The sequence below is a fragment of the Tamandua tetradactyla genome, chromosome X, assembly GCF_023851605.1.
Source record: "Tamandua tetradactyla isolate mTamTet1 chromosome X, mTamTet1.pri, whole genome shotgun sequence".
In the NCBI taxonomy this organism is placed as follows: Eukaryota; Metazoa; Chordata; class Mammalia; order Pilosa; family Myrmecophagidae; genus Tamandua; species Tamandua tetradactyla.
The window spans coordinates 131,959,351-131,983,077 of record NC_135353.1 but is presented as its reverse complement, the minus strand read 5'-3'; the positions used below and the strand labels follow the sequence as shown (position 1 = coordinate 131,983,077).

At 37.7% G+C, this 23,727-nt stretch overlaps 1 protein-coding gene across 3 annotated transcripts in view; it reads right to left on the bottom strand.

The window, feature by feature from the left end:
- The window catches only part of MED14 (mediator complex subunit 14), a 105,697-nt gene extending 83,637 nt beyond the window's left edge, over positions 1–22,060 (bottom strand). For 2 of the 3 annotated variants that reach the window (XM_077144930.1, XM_077144931.1), the window contains exons 1-7: positions 21,519–22,060; positions 17,224–17,250; positions 14,012–14,117; positions 1,845–2,018; positions 1,100–1,229; positions 547–675; positions 119–226 (exon numbers count right to left, since the gene is read on the bottom strand). In XM_077144930.1, the coding sequence (XP_077001045.1) occupies positions 119–226; positions 547–675; positions 1,100–1,229; positions 1,845–2,018; positions 14,012–14,117; positions 17,224–17,250; positions 21,519–21,733 (889 nt within the window). In that variant the 5' untranslated portion in view covers positions 21,734–22,060. The other variant, XM_077144933.1, reaches the window with a different exon arrangement.
- Positions 22,061–23,727: the final 1,667 nt, after the last annotated feature.

The following is a 23,727-nucleotide window of genomic DNA, read 5'->3' as shown; positions in this document are numbered from 1 at the left end:
GGGGTGGGAGAGGCCTAAGTAAGTAGCTACAGTTCAGGAATAAGGGCAAATGGAAAAGGTGGGGGAGAGAGGGAAACACAAAATCCTTATCAATGCGTTTCAAATTTCAGAAGGATACGTAGGCAATTGTACATGTCCTGAAGAGGTTTCTCATCAGCAAAGAGTCTAGACTGCACCAGCTGATGGATGAAGTTGATTTGCATACTATGAACCAAAGCTCGCCCATCTTCCATTGGCAGGAGAAAAGAAGGTGGTTAATCAGAAAGGTATACAAATCATGTCACAGTACCAGTTAAGGAAGCATACCCTAACAAACAATGAATTATAACATACAAACAAAATAACTGAAATTATCTATGGAAACTAGAGAAAATTATACTTGAGAAACACTGAAATTTTCATGGTCTGTCGGTAGTTATGATAATTATAAAATTTGTTTCAAATTATGTGATAAAAAATTGCTAAATATATTTATTATTCTGTAGGAATGTTACAGTAGTATAAAAATAATAAAATATTTAATTCAATACAGTATTTATAAATTACCTCCTGTTTCCTTATCTTCAACCAGAATTTCTAGCTTGAGAAGACGCCATGGAACATCAGGATCATCTCCCATCACCGTTAAGGTGGCTTCAAATTCTCCTTCAACTCGAAACTTCACTCGGCCATTTGCTTTTAGAAGTAATAGTAGTAATAGCAGAACTTTACTTTAAAAACAAACAGCTTGCTACTAATCTAGGAACTTTGTTTTACTTTATAAGAAATGTTAAATAGATTGAAGGTTCTTTTATAAGGTGTCCAAACAATTCAATGATTCCTGCATAAATGGTAGCCAGCTTCCAGGTCATCAAGAAACCAAAGGCAACTTGAATCTGGGACTTCTTTTCTTTCAGCCCTAGGTGATTTCACTCATCCCCAGCTTCCAATACCAGCACTATATTTCTAGACACTAAAGAGATATTATATGACTGACAATTCAAGATCTGAACCACCAAACTGTAAGTAACAATTTCAGAATATTTCTTTGAATAAAACCTCCAAAAAACTGTTTGTAAAAAATAAATTTAAAAATAAATAAATAAAATAAATTACATACCAACTGTAAGATTTGCTAATTGAGGAGGGAGATCTGTTGTTACAAGCCGATGTCGTAGAATCTGGTTAAGCTGATGAAGTGTAGCTTGTTTCTCAATTTTGGTAATTGGGTCAGGAGGAATAATTTTATCCTACAGAAAGATTTAAGTGATTTTTTAATTATGTACAAAGAATTATTTCTTACCTGTGCCTGTCTTTACAAAAATGTTTTCTTACTTTATCCAAGAGAATCTCTACACTCATTTCTGCAGTCTATATGAAATAATAGTGACCATTACTATACTGCATTACAAAATGCCAATGAATCCATCAGTCACCTAGATAATATGGTATCTTCTTTATGCTCCATTTAGGAAATCAATTGGATGCCTTCCATACTTCTTGAAAGTATAAAATACATTACAATAGCACCAAGTGAATAGACAACTAACCCAACAATAAATTCAGGAACATTGCTAAAAAAGAAACTAATATGCACTATTTTCATAACAGAGACAAACCTAAGTGATATGTTTGTACATCTGCCCCCACCCCAGCCCACAAAAGACTTATCCATTTTGGTAGCTACTCATATTCTGGCCCCAATTTATTTTATAAAACAATTTTAGTTTTAGAGAAAAAGATGAAACAATATGAATTATTTGTTCTAAAAACCCAGAACAGTCTTTTTACTGGGCTACTTAATAATACAGTAGAATCTAATGTCAAAGCCTTCAACTTTTAAGAATGTGAAGCAAAGCACTTACTCTAATGCAGGTTGGCAGCCGCGGGTAAGACCCAGTAGTCAGTACATCGATGGCATATGGGATGGCAAAACTGGGCAGGCGTGCATGGACCAGAGCATCTCTAGCTAATGAGGCCAGGCGATCAGCAGTGTCCACAAACAGGATGGCTTGCTGATCTAAAAAGCTTGAGATCATCTTAAAAACAAAAGGTAAATGCATTAAGCTCCCCTGAAAACTATCAGCTTTTTTCTTTAAATACCATTTATTCATTCCAAAGCAAACCTAAAGAGTAATTCATATGGTTTTTCTTTATTTCAAAATATTTCTTTAAAAATTTTTTTCTAAAATAGGGTGAACAAAGGTTAAAATATAGGGGGAAGAGCAAAATGAGACAAAATAAAGTGTCAATGGCTGAGAGATTCCAAACAGAGTCAAGAGGTTATCCTGGAGGTTATTCTCATGCATTAAATAGATATCACTTTGTTAGTCAAGATGTAATAGAGAGGCTGGAGGGAACTGCCTGAAAATGTAGAGCTGTGTTCCAGTAGCCATGTTTCTTGAAGATGATTGTAAAATGATATAACTTTCACAATGTGACTGTGTCATTGTGAAAATCTTGTGTCTGATGCTCCTTTTATCTACCTTATCAACAGACGAGTAAAACATACGGAATAAAAATAAATAATAGGGGGAACCAATGTTAAAATAAATTTAGATTAAAATGCTAGTGATCAACGAAAGGGAGGGGTAAGGGGTATAGTATGTATGAATTTTTTTCTGTTGTCTTTTTATTTCTTTTTCTGAATTGATGCAAATGTTCTAAGAAATGATCATGACGACGTATGTGCAACTATGGGATAACATTGTGAATTACTGATTACATATGTAGAACGGAATGATCATATGTTAACGTTTGCAGTTGTTCATTGTTATATATTTTTTTAATTAAAAAATTAATAAAAAATTTTTTAAATGAATTAAAAAAAAAGTTAATTCATATAAAACCTTTAGAACAGGGTGGGCCATGGTGGCTCAGCAAGCAGAGTTCTTGCCTACCATGCCAGAGACCTGGGTTGGCTTCCCGGTGCCTGCCCATGCAAAAAAACCAAAACAAAAAAACAAAAAACCTTTAGAACAGTGCCTAGAATCTAGGAAACACTCAACAAATGCTTCCCACTGTGAGATCTAGTCTAATTTCTAGTCCAGTACAAAACTCCTTTCCATAACTTCCCTACTCAATGTATTTCACAGGAAGCCTGAACTAGTAGAGCTTATCACAGAGCTGAAACCTACCCCCTTGAATCTTTTATCTTCTGATTCTATTCTGGAATAGCAATTAAAGACTTCCCGCTCAAGTTCTTCCGAGACACAAAGCCTAGCCACCCTACCATCAAACTAGACATTCTAAGTCACTTAATTTAGTCTTCATAGCTCCAAAATCCTGATTTACCATCCTTATACCATTGCCTGGAAATGTTCCCATCTGTTAGAAGCCAACTTTAAAACATGGTACCAAGAATTAATATCATGCACGCACCAAATGCTTTGCATTTTCTCAGTATTTCCACACCATTTTATGATTTTTCACAACTCTGGGAAATAGACAGAACCAGATTACTACCATCACCTTGGAGAAGAGAAAATTGAGTTTGAGATTGAGACAGTTGTCTAAAGAATGACAGTTAATAATCAGAGAAGCTGGAACCAAAAATTATTTCTGCTAACTCTTAATTAGACCAGCATAGCCCAATGGAAGTGATACTGTCTAACTAGTATAAGGGCTTTCCATCAATGGAAGCAACACTATTAGCAGCCATAATATTGCTAATACACAGCAAGCTGGGATCAACTAAAAGGCCCTGATCTTTTGCACATGAATCTCTTTCAAGTAAGATAGCCTACACTCATCCTGAATCTAAAGCACAACTGTAATCTGCCTATTTCAACATATTAAAACCATTTTGAACCCTGCTGTTTTCAACTACTGAACTGGATTTTACTCAAATTTAGGTCAACCCAAGTCTCCCTTCACTCAGGACACTGTAAAAACTCCTACCAGATCAAAGCCAAGGCCAAAGAACACCAAAGACCTCCCTCCAGGAAGACATTTATCAACCCTGGGGTGCCACTTATATCTAGCCCATATCACTCCACCTTAAACATGAGTAATTAATGAAACACTCTCTAAACTACCTGGCTGAAGTCAAAATACATTCATTTCAACTATAGTCCTTTGAATTAAAAATTCAGTTTATAAAGATAAAAGTTTAGTTTCAAGTAACTGATCAGTGAATCCAGTAAAGTACTCACATACGAGCTGTGAACATGATTAGCAATAATCTCCTTTAGAAACTGAGCACTGAATAGACATTTCTTCAAGAAAGATGTACAAATGGCCAAAAAGTACATGACAAGACATCACTACTTATCAGGGAAATGCAAATCAAAACCACAGTGAGATATCACTTCACACCTACTAGGAAAGCTACAATAAAAAAATCAAATAACTTAAACAAACAGTGGGTCAAGGAAGAAATTACAAGAGAAATCAGTAAATATCTCGTGGCAAATGAAAATAAAAACACAACATACCAAAACTTATGGGACGCAGCAAAGGCAATGCTAAGAGGGAAATTGATTGCCCTAAAGGCTCTAAATTTATTGCCCTAAATATACCAAAAAAGGAGAAAGGGCAAAAATCGAGGAATTAACTGTCCACTTGGAAGAACTGGAGAAAGAATAGAAAACTAACCCCAAAGCAAGCAAAAGGAAAGAAATAACAAAGATTAGAGCAGAAATAAATGAAATTGAGAAAATGAATGCAACCAGAAGCTGGTTCTATGAGAAAATCAATAAGATTGATGGACCCTTACCAAGATTGACAAAAAGAAGAAGAGTGAGAATGCAAACAAATAAGATCAGAAATGGAAGAGGAGACATAACCACTGACCCCACAGAAATAAAGGAGGTAATAACAGGATACTATGAACAACTTTATGCCAATAAATACAACAACGTAGATGAAATGGACAACTTCCTAGAAAGGCATGAACAACCAATTTTGACTTGAGAAGAAACAGACGACCTCAACAAACCAATCACAAGTAAAGAAATTGAATCAGTCATTAAGAAGCTCCCCAAAAGGAAAAGTTCAGGACCAGATGGCTTCACATGTGAATTCTACCAAACGTTCCTGAAAGAATTAGTACCAATCCTGCTCAAACTCTTCCAAAAAATTGAAGAGGAGGGAAAGCTACCTAATTCATTCTACGAAGCCAACATCACCCTCATACCAAAGCCAGACAAAGATATTACAAAAAAAGAAAACTACAGACCAATTTCTCTAATGAATATAGATGCAAAAATCCAACAAAATTCTAGCAAATCGAATCCAGCAACACATTAAAAGAGTTATACATCATGACCAAGTAGGATTCATCCCAGGTATGCAAAGATGGTTCAACATAAGAAAATCAATTAATGTAATACACCATAGCAACAGATCAAAGCAGAAAAACCACATGATCATATCGATTGATGCAGAAAAGGCATTTGACAAAATTCAACATCCTTTCCTGCTGAAAACACTTCAAAGGATAGGAATAGAAGGGAACTTCCTTAAAATGATAAAGGGAATATATGAAAAACCCAGAGCTAATATCATCCTCCATGGGGAAAAACTGAAAACTTCCCCCTAAGATCAGGAACAAGACAAGGATGTCCACTATCACCACTATTCAACTCTGTGATGGAAGTTCTAGCCAGAGCAATTAGACAAGAAAAAAGAAATACCAGGCATCAAAATTGGAAAGAAAGAAGTAAAACTCTCACTGTTGGCAGATGATATGATACTGTATGTTGAAAACCCTGAAAATCCAAAGCAAAACTTCTAGAGCTAATAAACAAGTATAGCAAAGTGGCAGGTTACAAGATTAACACTCAAAAATTTGTAGTGTTTCTATACACTAGTAATGAACAATCTGAGGGGGAAATCAAGAAATGAATTCCGTTTACATTTGCAACCAAAAGAATAAAATACTTAGGAATAAATTTACCTAAAGAGACAAAAGACCTATACAGAGAAAACTACAAGAAATTGTTAAAAGAAATCACAGAAGACCTAAATAGATGGAAGGGCATACCGTGTTCATGGATTGGAAGACTAAATATAGTTAAGGTGTCAATTCTACCTAAATTGATTTACAGAGTCAACGCAATACCAATCAAAATCCCAACAACTTACTTTTCAGAAATAGAAAAACCAATAAGCAAATTTATCTGGAAGGGCAGGGTGCCCCGAATAGCTAAAAGTATCGTGAGAAAAAAAATGACGTCGGAGGTCTCACGCTGCCAGACTTTTAAGACATATTATGAAGCTACAGTGGTCAAAACAGCATGGTACCGGCATAAAGATAGATATATTGACCAATGGAATCGAATAGAGTGTTCAGATATAGACCCTCTCATCAATGGACAACTGATCTTTGATAAGGCAGTCAAGCCAACTCACCTGGGAGAGAACAGTCTCTTCAATAAAGGGTGCCTAGAGAACCGGATATCCATATGCAAAAGAATGAAAGAGGACCCATATCTCACACTCTATACAAAAGTTAACTCAAAATGGATCAAAGACCTAAACATTAGGTCTAAGACCATAAAACAGTTAGAAGAAAATATAGGGAAATATCTTATTAATCTTATACTTGGAGGCAGTTTTATAGACCTTACACCCAAAGCAAGAGCACTGAAGAAAGAAATAAACAAATGGGAACTCCTCAAAATTAAACACTTTTGCGCATCAAAGAACTTCATCAAGAAAGTAAAAAGACAGTCTACACAATGGGAGACCATATTTGGAAATGACATATCAGATAAAGGTCTAGTATCCAGAATTTAAAAAGAGATTGTTCAACTCAACAACAACAAGACAGCCAATCCAATTATAAAATGGGAAAAAGACTTGAACAGACACTTCTCAAAAGAGGAAATACAAATGGCCAAAAGGCACATGAAGAGATGCTCAACTTCCCTGGCCATTAGAGAAATGCAAATCAAAACCACAATGAGAGGGCGGGCCATGGTGGCTCAGCAGGCAAGAATGCTTGCCTGCTATGCCAGAGGACCCGGGTTCGATTCCCAGTGCCTGCCCATGTTAAAAAAAAAAACAAAAAACCACAATGAGATATCATCTCACACCCACCAGAATGGCCATTATCAACAAAACAGAAAATGACAAGTGCTGGAGAGGATGTGGAGAAAGAGGCACACTTATTCACTGTTGGTGGGAATGTCAAATGGTGCAACCGCTGTGGAAGGCAGTTCGGCAGTTCCTCAAAAGGCTGAATAAAGAAGTGCCATATGACCCGGCAATACCATTGCTAGGTATCTACTCAAAGAACATAAGGGCAAGGACACAAACGGACATTTACACACCAATGTTTATAGCAGCATTATTTGCAATTGCAAAGAGATGGAAACAGCCAAAATGTTCATGAACAGACAAGTGGCTAAAGCAAACTGTGGTATATACATACAATGAAATGTTATGCAGCTTTAAGACAGAATGTCCATCAACAGACGAGTGGCTAAACAAACTGTAGCATTTACAAATGATGGAATATTATGCAGCTGTAAGACAAAATAAAGTTATGAAGTATGCAACAACAAGGATGGACCTTGAGGACATTATGCTGAGTGAGATTAGCCAAAAACAAAAGGACAAATACTGTATGGTCTCACTGATATGAACTGACATTAGTGAATAAACTTGGAGAATTTCATTGGTAACAGAGACCATCAGGAAATAGAAATAGGGTAAGATATTGGGTAACTGAAACTGAAGGGATACAGACTGTGCAACAGGACTGAATATAAAAACTCAGAAATGCACAGCACAATACTACCTAACTGTAATACAATTATGTTAAAACAATGAAGCTGTATGTGAGAATGACAGAGGGAGGAGGGCTGGGGGCACAAATGAAATCAGAAAGACAGATGATAAAGATTGAGATGGTATAATCTAGGAATGCCTAGAGTATATAACGATAGTGACTAAATGTACAAATTTAAAAAATGTTTTTGTAAGAGGAAGAACAAAGGAATGTCATTACTGCAGGGTGCTGAAAATAGATGGTAATTAATATTTTAAAATTTCACCTTATGTGTGGGACTAAAGCAAAAAATGCTTATTTGGTACAAGGTTTATATTTTGGCCAGTGCATTTCCTAATATAACTTATGTAGATAGCTTGACTGAACGCTGTGGGTACTTCGAATCTTGGGTAGGACATGAGATTTTGCTGGTTTGTCGAGAGTGATGCCCTGATGAATCCCAGAGTGATTCGATCAGTGATTGGAAAAGTATTTACAAAGTCCCCTTTGGGGAATGCTGAGAACGGGGAGAAATTCCACTTACCCAAGTTGAATTCCTGATATTCTCACAAGAGCCCCCAGTCTTGGTGTTTGTTCATATGAAACTTAACCTCACAAAAAGGATAGGTCAAGCCTACTTAAAATTTAGGCCTAAGAGTGACCCCGAAGAGAGCCTCTTTTGTTGCTCAGATGTAGCCTCTCCAGCCAACACAACAAGCAAGCTCACCAACCACCCTCCCCCTGTCTACATGGGACATGACTCCCAGGGGTGTGGACCTTCCTGGCAACGTGGGACAGAAATCCTAGAATGAGCTGAGACCCAGCATCAAGGGGTTGAGAAAAACCCTAGAATGAGCTGAGGCTCAGCATCAAGGGATTGTTAAGACCTCAATCAAAAGGGGGAAGAGTGAAATGAGACAAAGTGTCAATGGCTGAGAGATTTCAAACAGAGTCGAGAGGTTATCCTGGAGGTTATTCTTACGCATTAAGTAGATATCACCTTGTAATTCAAGATGTAATGGAGAGGCTGGAGGGAACTGCCTGAAAATGTAGAGCTGTGTTCCAGTAGCCATGTTTCTTGGTGATGATTGAATAATGATACAGCTTTCACAATGTGACTGTGTGACTGTGAAAACCTTGTGTATGATGCTCCTTTTATCTACCTTGTAACAGACGAGTAGAACATATGGAATAAAAATAAATAATAGGGGGAACAAATGTTAAAATAAATTTAGTTTGAAATGCTAGTGATCAATAAAAGCGAAGGGTAAGGGGTATGGTGTGTATAATCTTTTTTTTTCTGTTTTCGTTTCATTTATTTTGTTGTCTTTTTATTTCTTTTTCTGAATTGATACAAATATTCTAAGAAATGATGAATATGCAACTATGTGATGATTTTGTGAATTACTGATTATATATGTAGAATGGAATGATCATATGTTAATGTTTGTTTGCTGTTAAATTTTTTTTAATTAATAAATAAATTTTTTTTTTAAAAAAATCAGACTGTTGGGGAAGATGTAGAGAAATTGGAATCCTCATACACTGCTAGGAATGTGAAATTGTGTAGCCATTTTGGAAAATAGTCTGGCAGTTCCTCAAATGATTTAATAGAAGTTACCATATGCCCCAACAATTCCACTTCTTAGTATCTACCAAAGAGAAATGAAAACATGTCCACACAAAAAAAAACTTGTACATGAATGTTTTTAGCAGCATTGTTCATAACAGCCAAAATAGTGGAAACCCAAATGTCTACCAATGGATGAATGGATAAACGAAATGTGGTATAATCTATACCATGAATTATTACTCAGTCATAAAAAGGAATGAAGTACTGATATGTGCTACAACATGGATGACCCTTGAAAACAAAACATGGATAAACCTTTTGTATCAGACATAAAATGGCACTTACTGTATGATTGCACTTATATGAACTATTCAGAAGAGCCAAATGCATAGAGACAAAAAGCAGATAAATGGTTGCCAGGAATGAGGGGAGGGGAAATGGGGAGTGACTACTTACTTAATAGGTATAGGGTTTCCTTTCGAGTGATAAAAATGTTCAGGAATGGTAGGCCACGGTGGCTCAGCAGGCAGAGTTCTCACCTGCCATGCCAGAGACCCAGGTTTGATTCCCAGTGCCTGCCCATACCAAAAAAAAAGTTCTGGAAGAGGACAGTAGTGATGGTTGTCCTCTGTGAATATACCAAAATCCACTGAATTGTACACATTAAATGGATGATTTGTATGGTATGTGATATTAAGAATCTCTAATGATACTAGTTAAAAAATCATACATTGAGAACCAAAGTGTGAAACCATGCAAAATCCCCTATTTATCCACTTGATGGACTTCATCCTGGACGTAAAGACATCTGTATCTACATTCTCAAAAACAAAAATACTGTAACTATATAAGTTAATTATGGAACTTTATTTAGAGTATGATTTATCTGAATAGTCAATTCAAAAAACGAATACAAGTATGCTATACTACAAATTAAAGAAAGATTAATTCAATATGGGTCAATATTCAAATAAAAAATTTTGGATTTTACTTGGTATTATTGAAGCATAACTCAGCGGTATCAAACAGGTAATTTAAATATCCATGGTATAATTAGGGATTTAATACCATATTTGAAGACTTGAACTCTTGTCTTTAATCTACATCATAAAACTTAACTTCTACTAAAAGTCTGAACATCTTTAATAAAAGATTACCCTAAATTCACTAATTACTGAAAAGAAACCTTAGGTTTTTCAGAAATAATATAGCATGCTGCTTAATTTCAGCCAAAATAGATTCATTTGACTTGGTGCCTGCTGGGAATTAAATCATGCTTTCCCCGCCCCACCCTCCACCCCCACCAAAAGGATTCTCAGGTCCCAACCCCTGGTCCTATGGGTGGGAACCTTTTGTAAATAAGATCTCTGAACATGTTAAAGTGTGCCCAAACTGAATGAGGGTGGCTCTTAATCCAATTTGGCTGAACACCCTATAAATAAGCAAAGGAAATTGGACACAGAGAAGGAAGTGGTAGACAGGGAGCGGCCAGAAGCTTGAAGCCAGAGAAAGGAGATGTCGTCATGTGCATCGTGATGTGACAGAAAAGTCAAGGAAGTCCAAAGACTGCCAACCAACCAAAAGACACCAATCCCAGAAGGAAGCAAGTCTTTGGAAACTCTGAAACTGTGAGCCAATAAATTCTAGTTGTTAAACTAACCCATTCTGTGGTATTTGCTTTAGCAAGTGGGAAACTAACACAGTGCCCAAATTTCTAAAACATAAAGTAAATAGTAAATTTTCTAATAAGCTTGGAATTAACCTGTTTAATAATATTTATAATACTAAATATTCTTTGAACCATGCTTTAAAGTGTACAAAAGACTTTTTGTTTACAAACTTTAATTTTTCAACCACTTCAATAGATGACAACTGATGAAAGGAATCTTTCTTTTTTTTAACCAAAAGGAAAACTTAATATATAGTAAACATGTTCTACCCTTAAATAAACCTCGGTCAATGCCATACAGAAAATATCAATTTACTCCTAGAGACAGAAGGTATATGCCTGGAAGTATCTTACGGAATTCTTCCAGCCTTGCTATTAAGTAGCTACCAAGACTGGAACTGAGTATTAACTTTTGGTGAAAATCAAGTTTTGTTTTTAACTTAAAAAATATATAGATAGGGCGGGCCACAGTGGCTGAGCAGGTAGAGTTCTCACCTGCCATGCCGGAGACCTGGGTTCGATTCCCAGTGCCTGCCCATGCAAAAAAAAAAAAAAAAAAAAATTATATATATTTTTTCTAGAATTTAAAATCATCAATTTCTTCAAAACCCCTTTCATACTGGCAACTTTTGCATATGCTCTGTATCTAAAGATGAAGAAATCTAATGGAACTAAGGATAATCAAACACAGCAAGCTAAAATTGTGGTAAGATGTTGGAAAAATGATGAGGACATGCGGAAACACCAACTGTATTGTAGACTTCTTTCTGAAGTAGAATTTTATGGAGTAGGCAAATCTCCTATATATGTGCAAATGTAAAAATTATAATAACATTTATAACTTGTCTAATCAGAGTGCTAAATATAAATTTATCATGGTATGTCTGTACTGGGATCTACTAATTTTAATTTATCCAGGAAGCCTGGTAAACACAAGAAAATTTAAGAATGATTTGACTATAGTTTTATTAACCAACTAAAGTTGTTTTTCTGCTTTAAGCTATGAAAACTGGTGAAAATTTTTACACAATTACATAATAGAATAAAAAAGAAAAATTTAACTGAGCATCAATGTCAAGGTTACCTGGAGAATCTATTCACATTCCCCCACTTCCTGAATATGACTGACAGTGGCTAGAAGTTTTCTTGGTCTTGTAGAGTTGGGTCTGAAGGGCTGACTTCAATTAAAGTGGATACATTCAGGACTTTATTCATGCTACGATAAATACTCTACCCTTTCCAGCATGAACTCCATCCTGATTAGAAGTTACCAAAGTAAAATAGAAGTACGTAATCCTGGGTCATCTGTTAACACCACACCGTCTCCCCCTAAGTCATTAGTTCAACAAGCTAACACAAGATACTCTACTGATTTCTCCCCCTCCTTAAAGCTTCTTGAATACAACTTAAAACCTTTATGTGTGTGTGTAGACTTTAGCATATCTGGTACACTTCACTTCATATATCACTCCTCTAAATTCAAGTGATTCAACAGTCTATAAAAGACATGAGCTCCTTAAGGACAGGGACTCTGCCTTATTCAAGTCTCCATCATCATACCCTATACCCTATGCTCATTAATGGCTTGGATTCTGAGTAGATGAATAAAGAAACCCAACAGATAAAGGCTGTTATCAGCTGTGTGACCTTGGGGAAGATGGTAGGAACCTTATTATCTGTAAAATAAGAAGAAAAGACCGACTCTGACTCTCACAGTGTTGTCAATAATCAATAGGTACCATGATTACATGGAATCTTCAACAGAGTGTGAGATTCTACTGGTTTGTACAGGTTAGAGTGACGCCCTGATATTTCCCAGAGTAATTTGGGCAGAAAATAAAGTATTTGCAAAGTCCCCTTGGGGGGCTGGGGAAAAAGGAAGAAATATTAAATTCCCCCATCTGGGGAATTCCTGATATTCTTGCAAGCAGGGCAGATAACCAATTCAATAGGCTGAGCCCTCAATCTTGGGGTTTGCCCCTATGAAACTTATTCCTCCAAAGGAGAAATTAAGCCTACTTATAATTATGCCTAGGAGTCACCCCCAGAGAACCTCTTTTGTTGTTCAAATGTGGCCTTTCTCTCTAAGCCAACTCAGCAGGTGAACTCACTGCCCTTCCCCCTAGGTGGGACATGACTCCCAGGACAAGCCAGGAACTGGCAACGAGGGAATGAGAAAGCCTTCTTGACCAAAAGGGGAAGAGAGAAATGAGACAAAATAAAGTTTCAGTGGATGAAAGATTTCAGAGTTGAAAGGTTATTCTGGAGGCTATTCTTATGCATTATATAGACATCCCCTTCAGTTTATGGCGTACTGTAGTGACTAGAGGGAAGTACCTGAAACTGTTGAACTGTGTTCCAATAGCCTTGATTCTTGAAGACGACTGTATAATTAATAGCTTTTACAATGTAACCGTGTGATTATGAAAACTTTGTGTCTGAGACTCCTTTTATCCAGGGTATGGACAGAAAATAAGGATAATAAATACATAGTGGGGTGGGGGGAAAAAAGGGTAAAAAATTGGGTAGATTGAAATACTAGCGGTCAATGAGAGGGAGGGGTAATGGGTATGGGATGTATGAGTTTTTTTTTATTTCTTTTTCTGGAGTGATCCAAATGTTCTAAAAATGATGGTGATGGATATACAACTATGTAATGATATTGTGAGCCACCATACACTATGGATGGATTGTGTGTGATGATTTCTCAATAAAAATATTTTTTAAAAAAGAATCAATAGGCAAAATATATGGGGGCACTTTTCAAACTCTAAGGAACCATACAAATGTATGGTATTATTCCTCCTTTAGTTCAAGTTCCATATTTAAATCTCCTAGCATAATGATTTCTCCAGATATCTCCCACTCTTCTTTCTGATCAGCTATCCACAAACACTAAGTTTCCATGGATACATATTACACATTATCATGCGGAAATATGATTACACACATAAACTGTTTCTGAAAAAAAATCAACAGATGTACTTTAAAGCTAAAATTAGAAATTTTGGCTATTATAAGTTACCATTCCAAAAATTATTTTATACAAAATAAAAGCAAAAAATTAACTTACCGCACATTTTTCCACTTTGCCAGCATTATTAGCCCATTTTACTAAAGCTAATAATCGAACAAAGAGTTGACGTGTTCGGCTAGCAAATTGCACTATTTCTATTTTCCTATAAAATAGAACAATTTTTAATTAACCAGGATATTAGAAAGAGTATTTTACAATTTAGCTCATCTAAGCTCAAAAATAAATCTTTATTCCCAATGACTATGACAAAATGAATCAAATATAGTTATCCAAATATGATTTATTATTTTCACATTTTGTATAGCATCTGGCAATGCTTTATTTCCCACCTTGGAGTAACAAATCCAATACAATGTTTTTAGAAAATTTTTATTAGCCTTATGTTATAGTAAACATTGTGAAAACGCTTCAAATTTATGGATATATGGCAACAGAATTTAACTGGGTAACAGAGGGGACCAAACTTAGGGGTTATCAATTAGACATATGCAATCTTTTTCACAACCTTTTTAGATAAAGGAATCCACACTGTTCTTTACCAAAGCCTGAAAGTACATTCTTTCTACAAAAGCAAAGGCCCATTTTCATTTTACAAGACCATGATTTAAAAAGTTGAATAATCAGAGAACTTAACCAAGCAACTATTTACCATACTAATTCCAAATTATCTAAATTATCCACGCAAAGGTAAAGAAACTAAGTTCAGTACGAAAAGTAAAAGTCAGAGGGTCCATAATCTCTTTTTACGCTATAGCACTGTAGTAGGTATAGCATCAGTATTTTTATCATCTTCTCAAAGCCTTAAAAGTTTTATTCGTTCAATCAGTGTCTTAGTTAGACCTCTCAATTTCATGTCAGCTACAAAACTGATAATCATACCTCTCATGTTTTATCTTAAGACACTAAAAAAAAAAAAAAAAAATTCATCAGGCCTGATGACAAGACCCAGCAGAACACCAACCTCCCTCCAAATCTTAGGTACAGCTCTCAATAACCAACAGCTCCATTCTATATCTCTGCATCTCCCCATTAGCAACACTGAAATAAAACTTTTCTTCTGTAGTATTATCCTGACTGAAGACTCCTGAAGTGCCTATTAAGAGCACATGTAGTGGGCAGGCCATGGTGGCTCAGCAGGCAGAGTTCTCGCTTGCCATGCCAGAGATCCGGGTTTGGTTCCTAGTGCCTGCCCATGCAAACAAACAAACAAACATATGTAGCCCACGACTTTTGGAGATGAAGAAGGAAAAACGCCTCCCGGGAGCTCCATAAAATAAGACACCAGGACAGAAAGCTGAGAGACTTCACCATGTGCCCTTCCACTTGAGAGAGAGAGAAACCCTGAACTTCACTGGCCTTTCTTGAGTGATGGTAACCTCTTGTTGGTGCCTTAATTTGAACATTTTTACAGACTTGCTTTAATTGGGATATTTCCTCAGCCTTAGAACTATAAACTAGCAACTTAACGAAATTCCCCTTTTCAAAAGTCAAAAAAATAAAGAACCCCCAGGTGTGTGGACCTTCCTGGCAATGTGGGACAGAAATCTTAGAATGAGCTGTGGCTCAGCATCAAGGGATTGAGAAGACCTTTTCGACCAAAAGGGGGAAAAGCGAAATGAGACAAAATAAAGTGTCAATGGCTGAGAAATTCCAAACACAGTGGAGAGGTTATCCTGGAGGTTATTCTTATGCATAATATAGTTATCACCTTTTTAGTTAAGGTGTAATGGAGAGGCTGGAGGGAATTGCCTGAAAATGTAGAGCTGTGTTCCAATAGCCATGTTTCTTGAAGATGATTGTATAATGATAGAGCTTTCGCAATGTGACTGTGTGACTGAAAACCTTGTGTCTGATGCTCCTTTTATCTATCTTATTGACAGATGAGTAAAACACAAAACATATGGATTAAAAATAAATAAATAATAGGGGAAACAAATGTTAAAATAAATTTAGGAGATTGAAATGTTAGTGATCAATGAAAGGGAGGGGTAAGGGGTATGGTATGCATGAATTTTTTTTCTGTTTTCTTTTTCTGAATTGATGCAAATCTTCTAAGAAATTATCATGATGATGTATATACAACTATGTGATGATATTGTGAATTACTGATTATATATGTAGAATGGAATGATCATATGGTAAGAATGTTTGTGTTTGTATGTTGGTATGTTTAATAAAAAAAATTAAAAAAATAAAAAATAAACATATGTAGCCCACGAACAACCTGAAAGCCTTCCTTAAAAACCAGCCAGCAACATGATTACTGGTACTACAAAGAGAAAAACCATGAACACAGATAAAACTGTGACTTTTTATCAGTATCTCTGAAGGATCGTAAGTGATAACCAAGCAGAGCTAATGGGAGAGACTGAGACATAGCAGAAATGTTAAATGTACATTATGATCTGGTAGCCAGCTCATTGCCATGAGCCTAAGCACTATCACTCTAACTCAGAAACAGCTTACAGAAGACAAGAGGTAGCTGCTCCTCACCTAGTGCAAACATACTTGTGACATTAATTTGGTTTTCCAAATGAGCTTCTCTACCAGAAAGCAGACATCTTCCTTTGTAACCTATTATAACATGGTTTTCTAACACGAAGCTGTTTCAAGTGATAGGCAGTATGAGTCCGTTTTCCAAAGGTCCTGTTACTAAAAAAATAAAAATCAACCAAGGAACATAAGTAGGGCAAAAATACAATCAAGAAGCCGATATCATAGTCAAAATTTAAATCTCCATCACATGATTTCTTTGATACTTTAATTTATCTTGTTCCTTTGGCCTATGAAAACATACTAATGTTTAGTTATGTCCTAAGCCCCAAACTCCAACTGAAACAAAATTCTCTCAACTAAAAACAGCAGTAGCAGCAGCCAAATGTCAATTCTCCCAAGATATCTATTGGCATCAATGGAACAAATGGTAAATTAGCAGCCAACTTTCTAAAGCCAGCCTGCTCTTCAGTTTATTCCATTCGGAACTTTATCTTCTATATCTTCCTATCCCCCCTCAGGGACTTGACTCACTCAGTCACTCAAAAGTTTGTTAAAATAGAAGATCGAGTTGGTCTCACACCAAATAGTAACAAAAAATGAGGAAATTACATTTCCCAGGGCTTCCTAAACACATAATATAAGAAAGTATCCTAGGCCTCTTGGGCCTAGGTTTCCAATCCACAGTTCTACAAAACATACACACACACTCACAGACAAAAACAGGAAAAGGTAAGGTTTTTTTTCATACTCACCTTTCCACGTCAGATTTCCTTGGCAGTCTAAACAAAAAAGGAAATTGATTAAATATATGCACTACCTTCATCAAAATATGCTAATAGTCTTTACTTTGGCTCTATTAAATATTTTAGCATGTTACAAAAACTGGGAAAACAGTTATTACAGGTTTGGGTGGCTACCTACTTTTTTTATATATATATTTATGAGTTTCCAACAATACAGCTGTAAGGGAAAAACCAACAAAACAAACCAACAAAAGAACATTTCTCTTCATTCAGAATGCTTCAAAAGGAATCACGTGATGCTCAAAAAAAGCCCAAATCTTATATATTAGCACACTGTATCACGAAGAATCAAAGAAAATATTCTTATAAGACCGAAATGACCTCAGATGCTGGAGTACTACTTAGTTGCCAGTCTTCCTATATCCAGTGGTACTTTGATTCCAAGCAAAAATCCTCCCATGCTTTGTTATAGTGGGCAACACTGGACGCTATGCACACAAAAGGGCCTGTGTCAATCAAGGGTTTTATAGTAATTACAATGGTATATGGTGATTAGATGTAAATTACTTGTATTACTTTTAAGCAGCTCCACTCAGGTTCTGATTTCTCCACTTGGGGGGCAGTTCCCAAGTCTCTTCATTAGATGTGGCTCTTCCACATCTAATTAGTTCTTGAAAATACCCACCTATACCTTTAGATTCCCTCATCCCACCTACATGCCATAGGAACAGAAAAAGTAAAACCACTTCCAGAGGTGGTACAAGGAGTGAAAACTATTAAAATGGGTTATGGATTGTAACTATATGCAAGTCTTAGAGTAGAGAGAGGGATGGGAGAAAAAGCTGACGCTATGATTAGAACTAGGTAAGGACTGAAAGGTCCAGCAGATAAGAGAAATAAAGCAAAATTCAAGGCATATTGTAAGACAGCAAATAAAAGTAGCCACTGGTAAGCTCCTCAATATGCAAAAGCTTCCGAGAATATTTCTCCAGAAGCCACAGCCCTTGAAGCCAAGGCAGGCAGAGAATGAAAACGATGGATGTGTATGTGTGTGAGTGAAACATAAGGGGAGTTAAACCTTCCCAGGGACCTAAAAGGATCACCTCATGTCAGAGATGGTACCATTTCAGGGACAAAGGCTAGGCTTTGCTGCCTGCCTCCTCTTTCTCTCAATCCCTCCTAATCTATTTCAAATTCCTTTATGGGTAACGAATCTTATATTCCACCATTTGGGGTAAAAGTCCTAAAACGCAAATGCTTGGAAGAAGCAAGGCACTACAACTTACATCAAAGTATGAGTTTATGTGCCTTGAGATCCTGACATTCTCTGGTTTTAGTTAAAAGAGGTTAAAAAAAAAGAAAGGATACAATCTCAGTCCTTTAGAAACTCAAGGCATTATTTAAACTAAGATGATTGTGTGTTGGAAGAAAGGGAGGGAGTAAATAAGCAAAATAAAGAAAAACAGAAATCTAGGGCCAAAAACAACTAAATTTCCAAAGCTGTCCTTTTTACCTTCAATAGTTCATAGACAAGCATAAAATGTGGCAGAAATAAATAATCTTGCTCCTTAAGACTCTTATAGAACATTGGTTCTACATTAATACATTTATCCTGACAGTTTCTACCTAGAACAAGGAAAAACACGATGTAGGAACTTTTGAGGTAAATTCCTAAATTAATTTTGATTACCACAAATCAGAAGAGAAAAAAAGTTATTTTCTATACCTAAGCATCAGGCGTAACAGGGAATTTCCACATTAAATCCTCCGTGGTCTACAAGGACAATTCTAAAAATTCATTCATTCATGTATTAAATCAGTCAGTATTTACTTAAGTTTTAACTCCGTGCCAGGCATTGTTCTAGGCCCTGGAGAAAGTAGTAAATCAATCAAAATCTCTGTCCTCATGGAGCTCAGATTCCAGGGATGGGAGACAGACAATAAACTAATAATGTCAGGTTGTGTTAAGTGCTACAGAGAAAAATAAAACTGCTTAGTGGGATGGCTAGAGTGCAGGAACAGAGTACTATTTTATATAGGGGGGGTCAGACAAAGTTTTTCTGATAAGTGCTATCTGAATAAAGACCTAAGGAAATGAGAACGCAAACCACAAAGATTTCTGGAGTAAGGGCAAAGCCCCTAAGATAGGAGAGTACCTGGTACGATGAAGAAATATCAAGAAGGGTAGTGTGGCTGGAAAGGAATAAGCAAGGAGGAGTGTTAGAAAATGATGTGAAAGAGATAAGGGAGAGAAAAGAGAAGGCACAGCTCATGTAGGGCCTTAAAGGTAAGGTGACATGTCCTGGTTTGCCCAAGATAGTCCCAATTTATGCCTGTTGTTTCAGCATTAGTAACAACACTGCCTTTCATGCTCAGCAGTGTCCTGACTTGTATGATAAAATTTATGGTCTCTTCCTATATATAGGTGATTTTAAACTTTTAAGTCTATGTGACCTGGGAACCAACAGAGAAGTTTTAGGGTTTAGATCACACTGACTATTTTAAAGAGGAGGAACTGTAGAGGGGCAGTAGAGATACCAGTTAGGAGACCACTGCAGTAACACTGCCAAAGGATTAGGTGGTTTGGACCAGATTGGTAATAGTGAAAGTGGTGAGAAGTAGTCAGATTCTGAATATATTCTAAAGTCAGAGATCTAACGAGACTTGTTGATGGACTAGATGTGAAAAGGAGCCATGAATTGCTCCAAAGTTTTGGTCTGAGCAATAACAGGAAGAATGAAGATACTAGTAAGGTAGAAAGACAGGAAAGAAGGTTTGGGAGGTTGAGGGGAATCACGAGTTCCATTCCGGACTTGGTACATTGAAATGCTCATTAGATACTGAAATGTAGGTATCTGGATACAGAGTCTGGAGTTCAGTGGAGAGGTTTTTGATGGGAATATAAACACGGGAATTTCATCATATAATGAGAGTGGGACTATTGTTATTCTAAGGCAATAAAACTCACTTCTAGCTTCATAAACCAAACCTGGAAACAGTAAAAAGGCCATGCTTACGCACTGATAAACTTCATGGAATTTCTACAAATCCCCTATGGAAAAACAAATTATAGAACTAATGATAGAAGAAGTTCTCAATATTTATTCCACAGCTACATGACAGGTGGCTTTCAATACATGACACTTTGTATAAGTACTCTTGGATTTTCATGAAATCCAACAATAAATGGTGCAGAGAAGTACATTACCACAATAATCCCTAAACATGACAGGAATTTATGTTTCTCAATAGACAAGGGAAGGCTACTTTAACTTTTTCTGTGCCATCAAGAAAGTAAGGTACATCAAAATTGAGTGATTGTGATACTTTACAGGAATAGGTGGAACATATTCTTGTTGTTTTAGTCACCAGCAAACAAACATTTTAACATCTCTAGCAAAAAATTACTTTTGACACTTTACAGCCTAGTATCTACATGCTAACATGTTTCAATGGAAAACGTTGATCTGAAGATTAGTAAAAAAAAAGCAAAAACTTATCTAGATGATTCTGGCTTATTTTTTCTGAATATGGGTTATAAAAGGTAAAACAGAAATTAAAGTATAGGCCCCAAATTTTATAATTCTTTTTCTTCACATACTTAAAAGAAGAAAATTCATTACACTGTATTCTAGCCCTATTCTGAAGGGATTAACACCCTAATCATGTCCCATGGCATTTCATGGGTAACAAGGTGATTTATACACTTCCTTCATACTCCAAGAGATACTAACAGCAGGCCGGTTACAAAAAAAATAATTTTTCATTTACACTAATTCGTGAAGACTCCAAACACCCTCAAACATTCCAGAAAAAAAAAATTGGAATAAAAAATTTTGGATCATTTTATACACAATATACCTCCTGCGTTCCAACTTAGTCACAAACAATTACAACCTACATTTAAAATGTTACTGTCAAGAGGTTGTAAGACAGATTTCCCATCTGTGGGATTTTTCTTAGAGCTGGAGTATTATATATTCCTAAACCCTGAACTACAACCTTGGGCTTTGGGCTAAAAAGCTCCCAGCAAAGAAACGAATAGGGTTCTGTTGGAAACTCGAGCAAAAATTCCAAAGACAATTTTCAGGAAAAGTCTAACACACAAGTAATTAACAGGTCTAGGTTGTTTCATCGCCCAAAAGACCCCGAATGCAAAGCTTTGCCTCCACCTCCGCCAAACCCTATGAGTTCAGAAATTGTAGACTAAGCCCAGCGGAGAAACCAGCAACCTCCAATGGAGAGGGAGGCGCAAACCTCTCTGGGCCGGTTGGGCGGGAAGGGGGGGGCTTCGCGGCACTTACAGGTCCGTCAGCACTATTAGCTCCGAGTAGGCCCGGTGCAGGAGAAATTCGATGAGGGTGCTGAGCCGGTAGCCAGGGTTGGCTGCGGCCGCCGCCGCCGCCGCCATAGCGGCTCCCGGGGGAGGAGGCGCCGGGGCTGACGCGGGGCCGCCACTGCCCCCGCCGCCGCCTCCGGGCGGGACCAGCTGATGGTTCTCCAACTGCACAGGGGCCATGGCGGCGCAGGGCTGGGCCTGGCGCAGAGGCACAAGATGCAGCCCTCGAGCCTCTCGGGCGTTCGGTCACCGCGCCGAAACGGGCACGGGCAGAATCGCCGCCACCTAGCGCCGAGCCGCCTCTGAACAGGAAGCCAGGCGTGGGCCGCGGAAGCCCGCCCCCATCTAGCAATGAGCCCGAGGGCCCCAGGGACCCGAGCGGAGGGCGGGGAAGGGGGCGGGGAAGGAGGCGGAGAAGCGGCCTCTGAGAAGCTGCGTCTCAGCAACCGATCAGAGGCCGCTGGGCCTAGAAGCCGCAACGTCCATGTTGACGGCCCAAAGCGGAAGTCGGTAGGCAAAGCGGAAGGGGAGCCTGCGGGTGGGTGGGCCGGCCAACAACAACCTACGCCGGTTCCCGCTAGCCCGCGCGGGGGTATTTGGGGGCGCGTGAGAGTGGGGCGGAGCCCGACGCGCAAGCGGGAAGGACGCAAGCAGGGAACGTGCGTCGCCGGAAGCCAGTGTGGGGGCGGAGCCGGTCTGGTCAGCGCAAACGTCAGCTGTGATCCCGCCCTTACTCTTACCGAATCGCGGGGTTTTAAAGGGCCGGCTCTGGGCTGACTAATCAGTTATTGCTACCTTGTAGGGGCATCAAACTCAGAACATCCCTAGTCCCTCAGGATGTGCAGGTTCGTGACTTGTGGTTCAGTAATCGCGGAGAAAAATTGTATTTGCACCGCGCTTGGAACTTCTCAGACCTTTACATCTCCCTCAGGCGGCGAGGGCTTCTTTCATGGGTTAGAGAACATTTCTGTCCTTGTTTAACCTGGGAAAACATGCGAAAAAATATGATCGAGGGTAGGGATAGAACCACCGGCAGAATAACTTTAATAGAGTTGGATATATGCTGAACTGGTTACTGTCCCTCAAATCCTGCCGGTTTCACCACAAAAATAGCCCTTAACTCCTTCTATGCCTTTCACTCAGCTCTTGTACCTGGCTCTTGCAGTGCCTCCCTGTTCTCCCAAGGCTTTCAATTAACCTACTATGCCTACCGCCACTTCCCTATACTTACCCACCAAACTTTCAGCCTTGGCTGCTTGTTTCACCTACAGGTGGATGGGGACCTTAAAAATTGTGTTTACTTCTGGGTTTCACTCCCAATTCTGATTTAATTGGCCTGGCATAAGACCTGAGCTTCGGGAGTTTTAAAAGCTTTCCAGGTGTTTCTAAGGTAGAGAAAAGCAGCCATTGCTGCGACCCTTTTCAAACATCTTTTTTTCTTTTTTTTAACTTATTAGAGAAATTGTGGGTTTACGGAACAATCATGCATAAAATAAAAGGATACCCATATACCACCTTATTATTAACACCTTTTATTAGTGTGGTACATTTGTTACAATTGATGAAAGCACTTTTTTATAACTGTGTTATTACCTGTAGTCAGTCCATGGTTTAATTTAAGGTGCACTGTGTAGTGCAGTTTCATGGATTTAAAAAATTTTTATCCTGTTACCATATGCATGTACAACCTAACATTTCCCTTTTTAACCACATTCAAATATTTATTTCAATGCTGTTCAAACATCTTTTTGCAGCTTCATGTCTATAATCCTTAGGGTGTAGGAGATGCCTGGGCTTTCCCTAAATTTAGAATGCTCTCACACTCTTCTACTTATGGAATTCCCGATCATTCTTGAAAGTCACTCACTTGTCTTCTGAAAGTGTAACCTCCAGGGTGTAATCTCTTGTTTCCGCCTTTGTGGCCCTAAAGCACATTTAAACAGAATATCATCATGACGCACCAAAATGCATTAAGATCCTCTATACCCTCTACAAATACAGTTGCTGGAGAGACACTGTCATTCACTCCTATGCAAGCTACTTCAGGAAGTAAATACATTTTTTCTAAATTAGCTGGAATGGTACTATTTCTTTTGCTATTGTTTTTGTTAAAAAAAATTAGTTTTATTCATACAGCATACAATCCATCCTAAGTGTATGATCAGTGGGTCCTT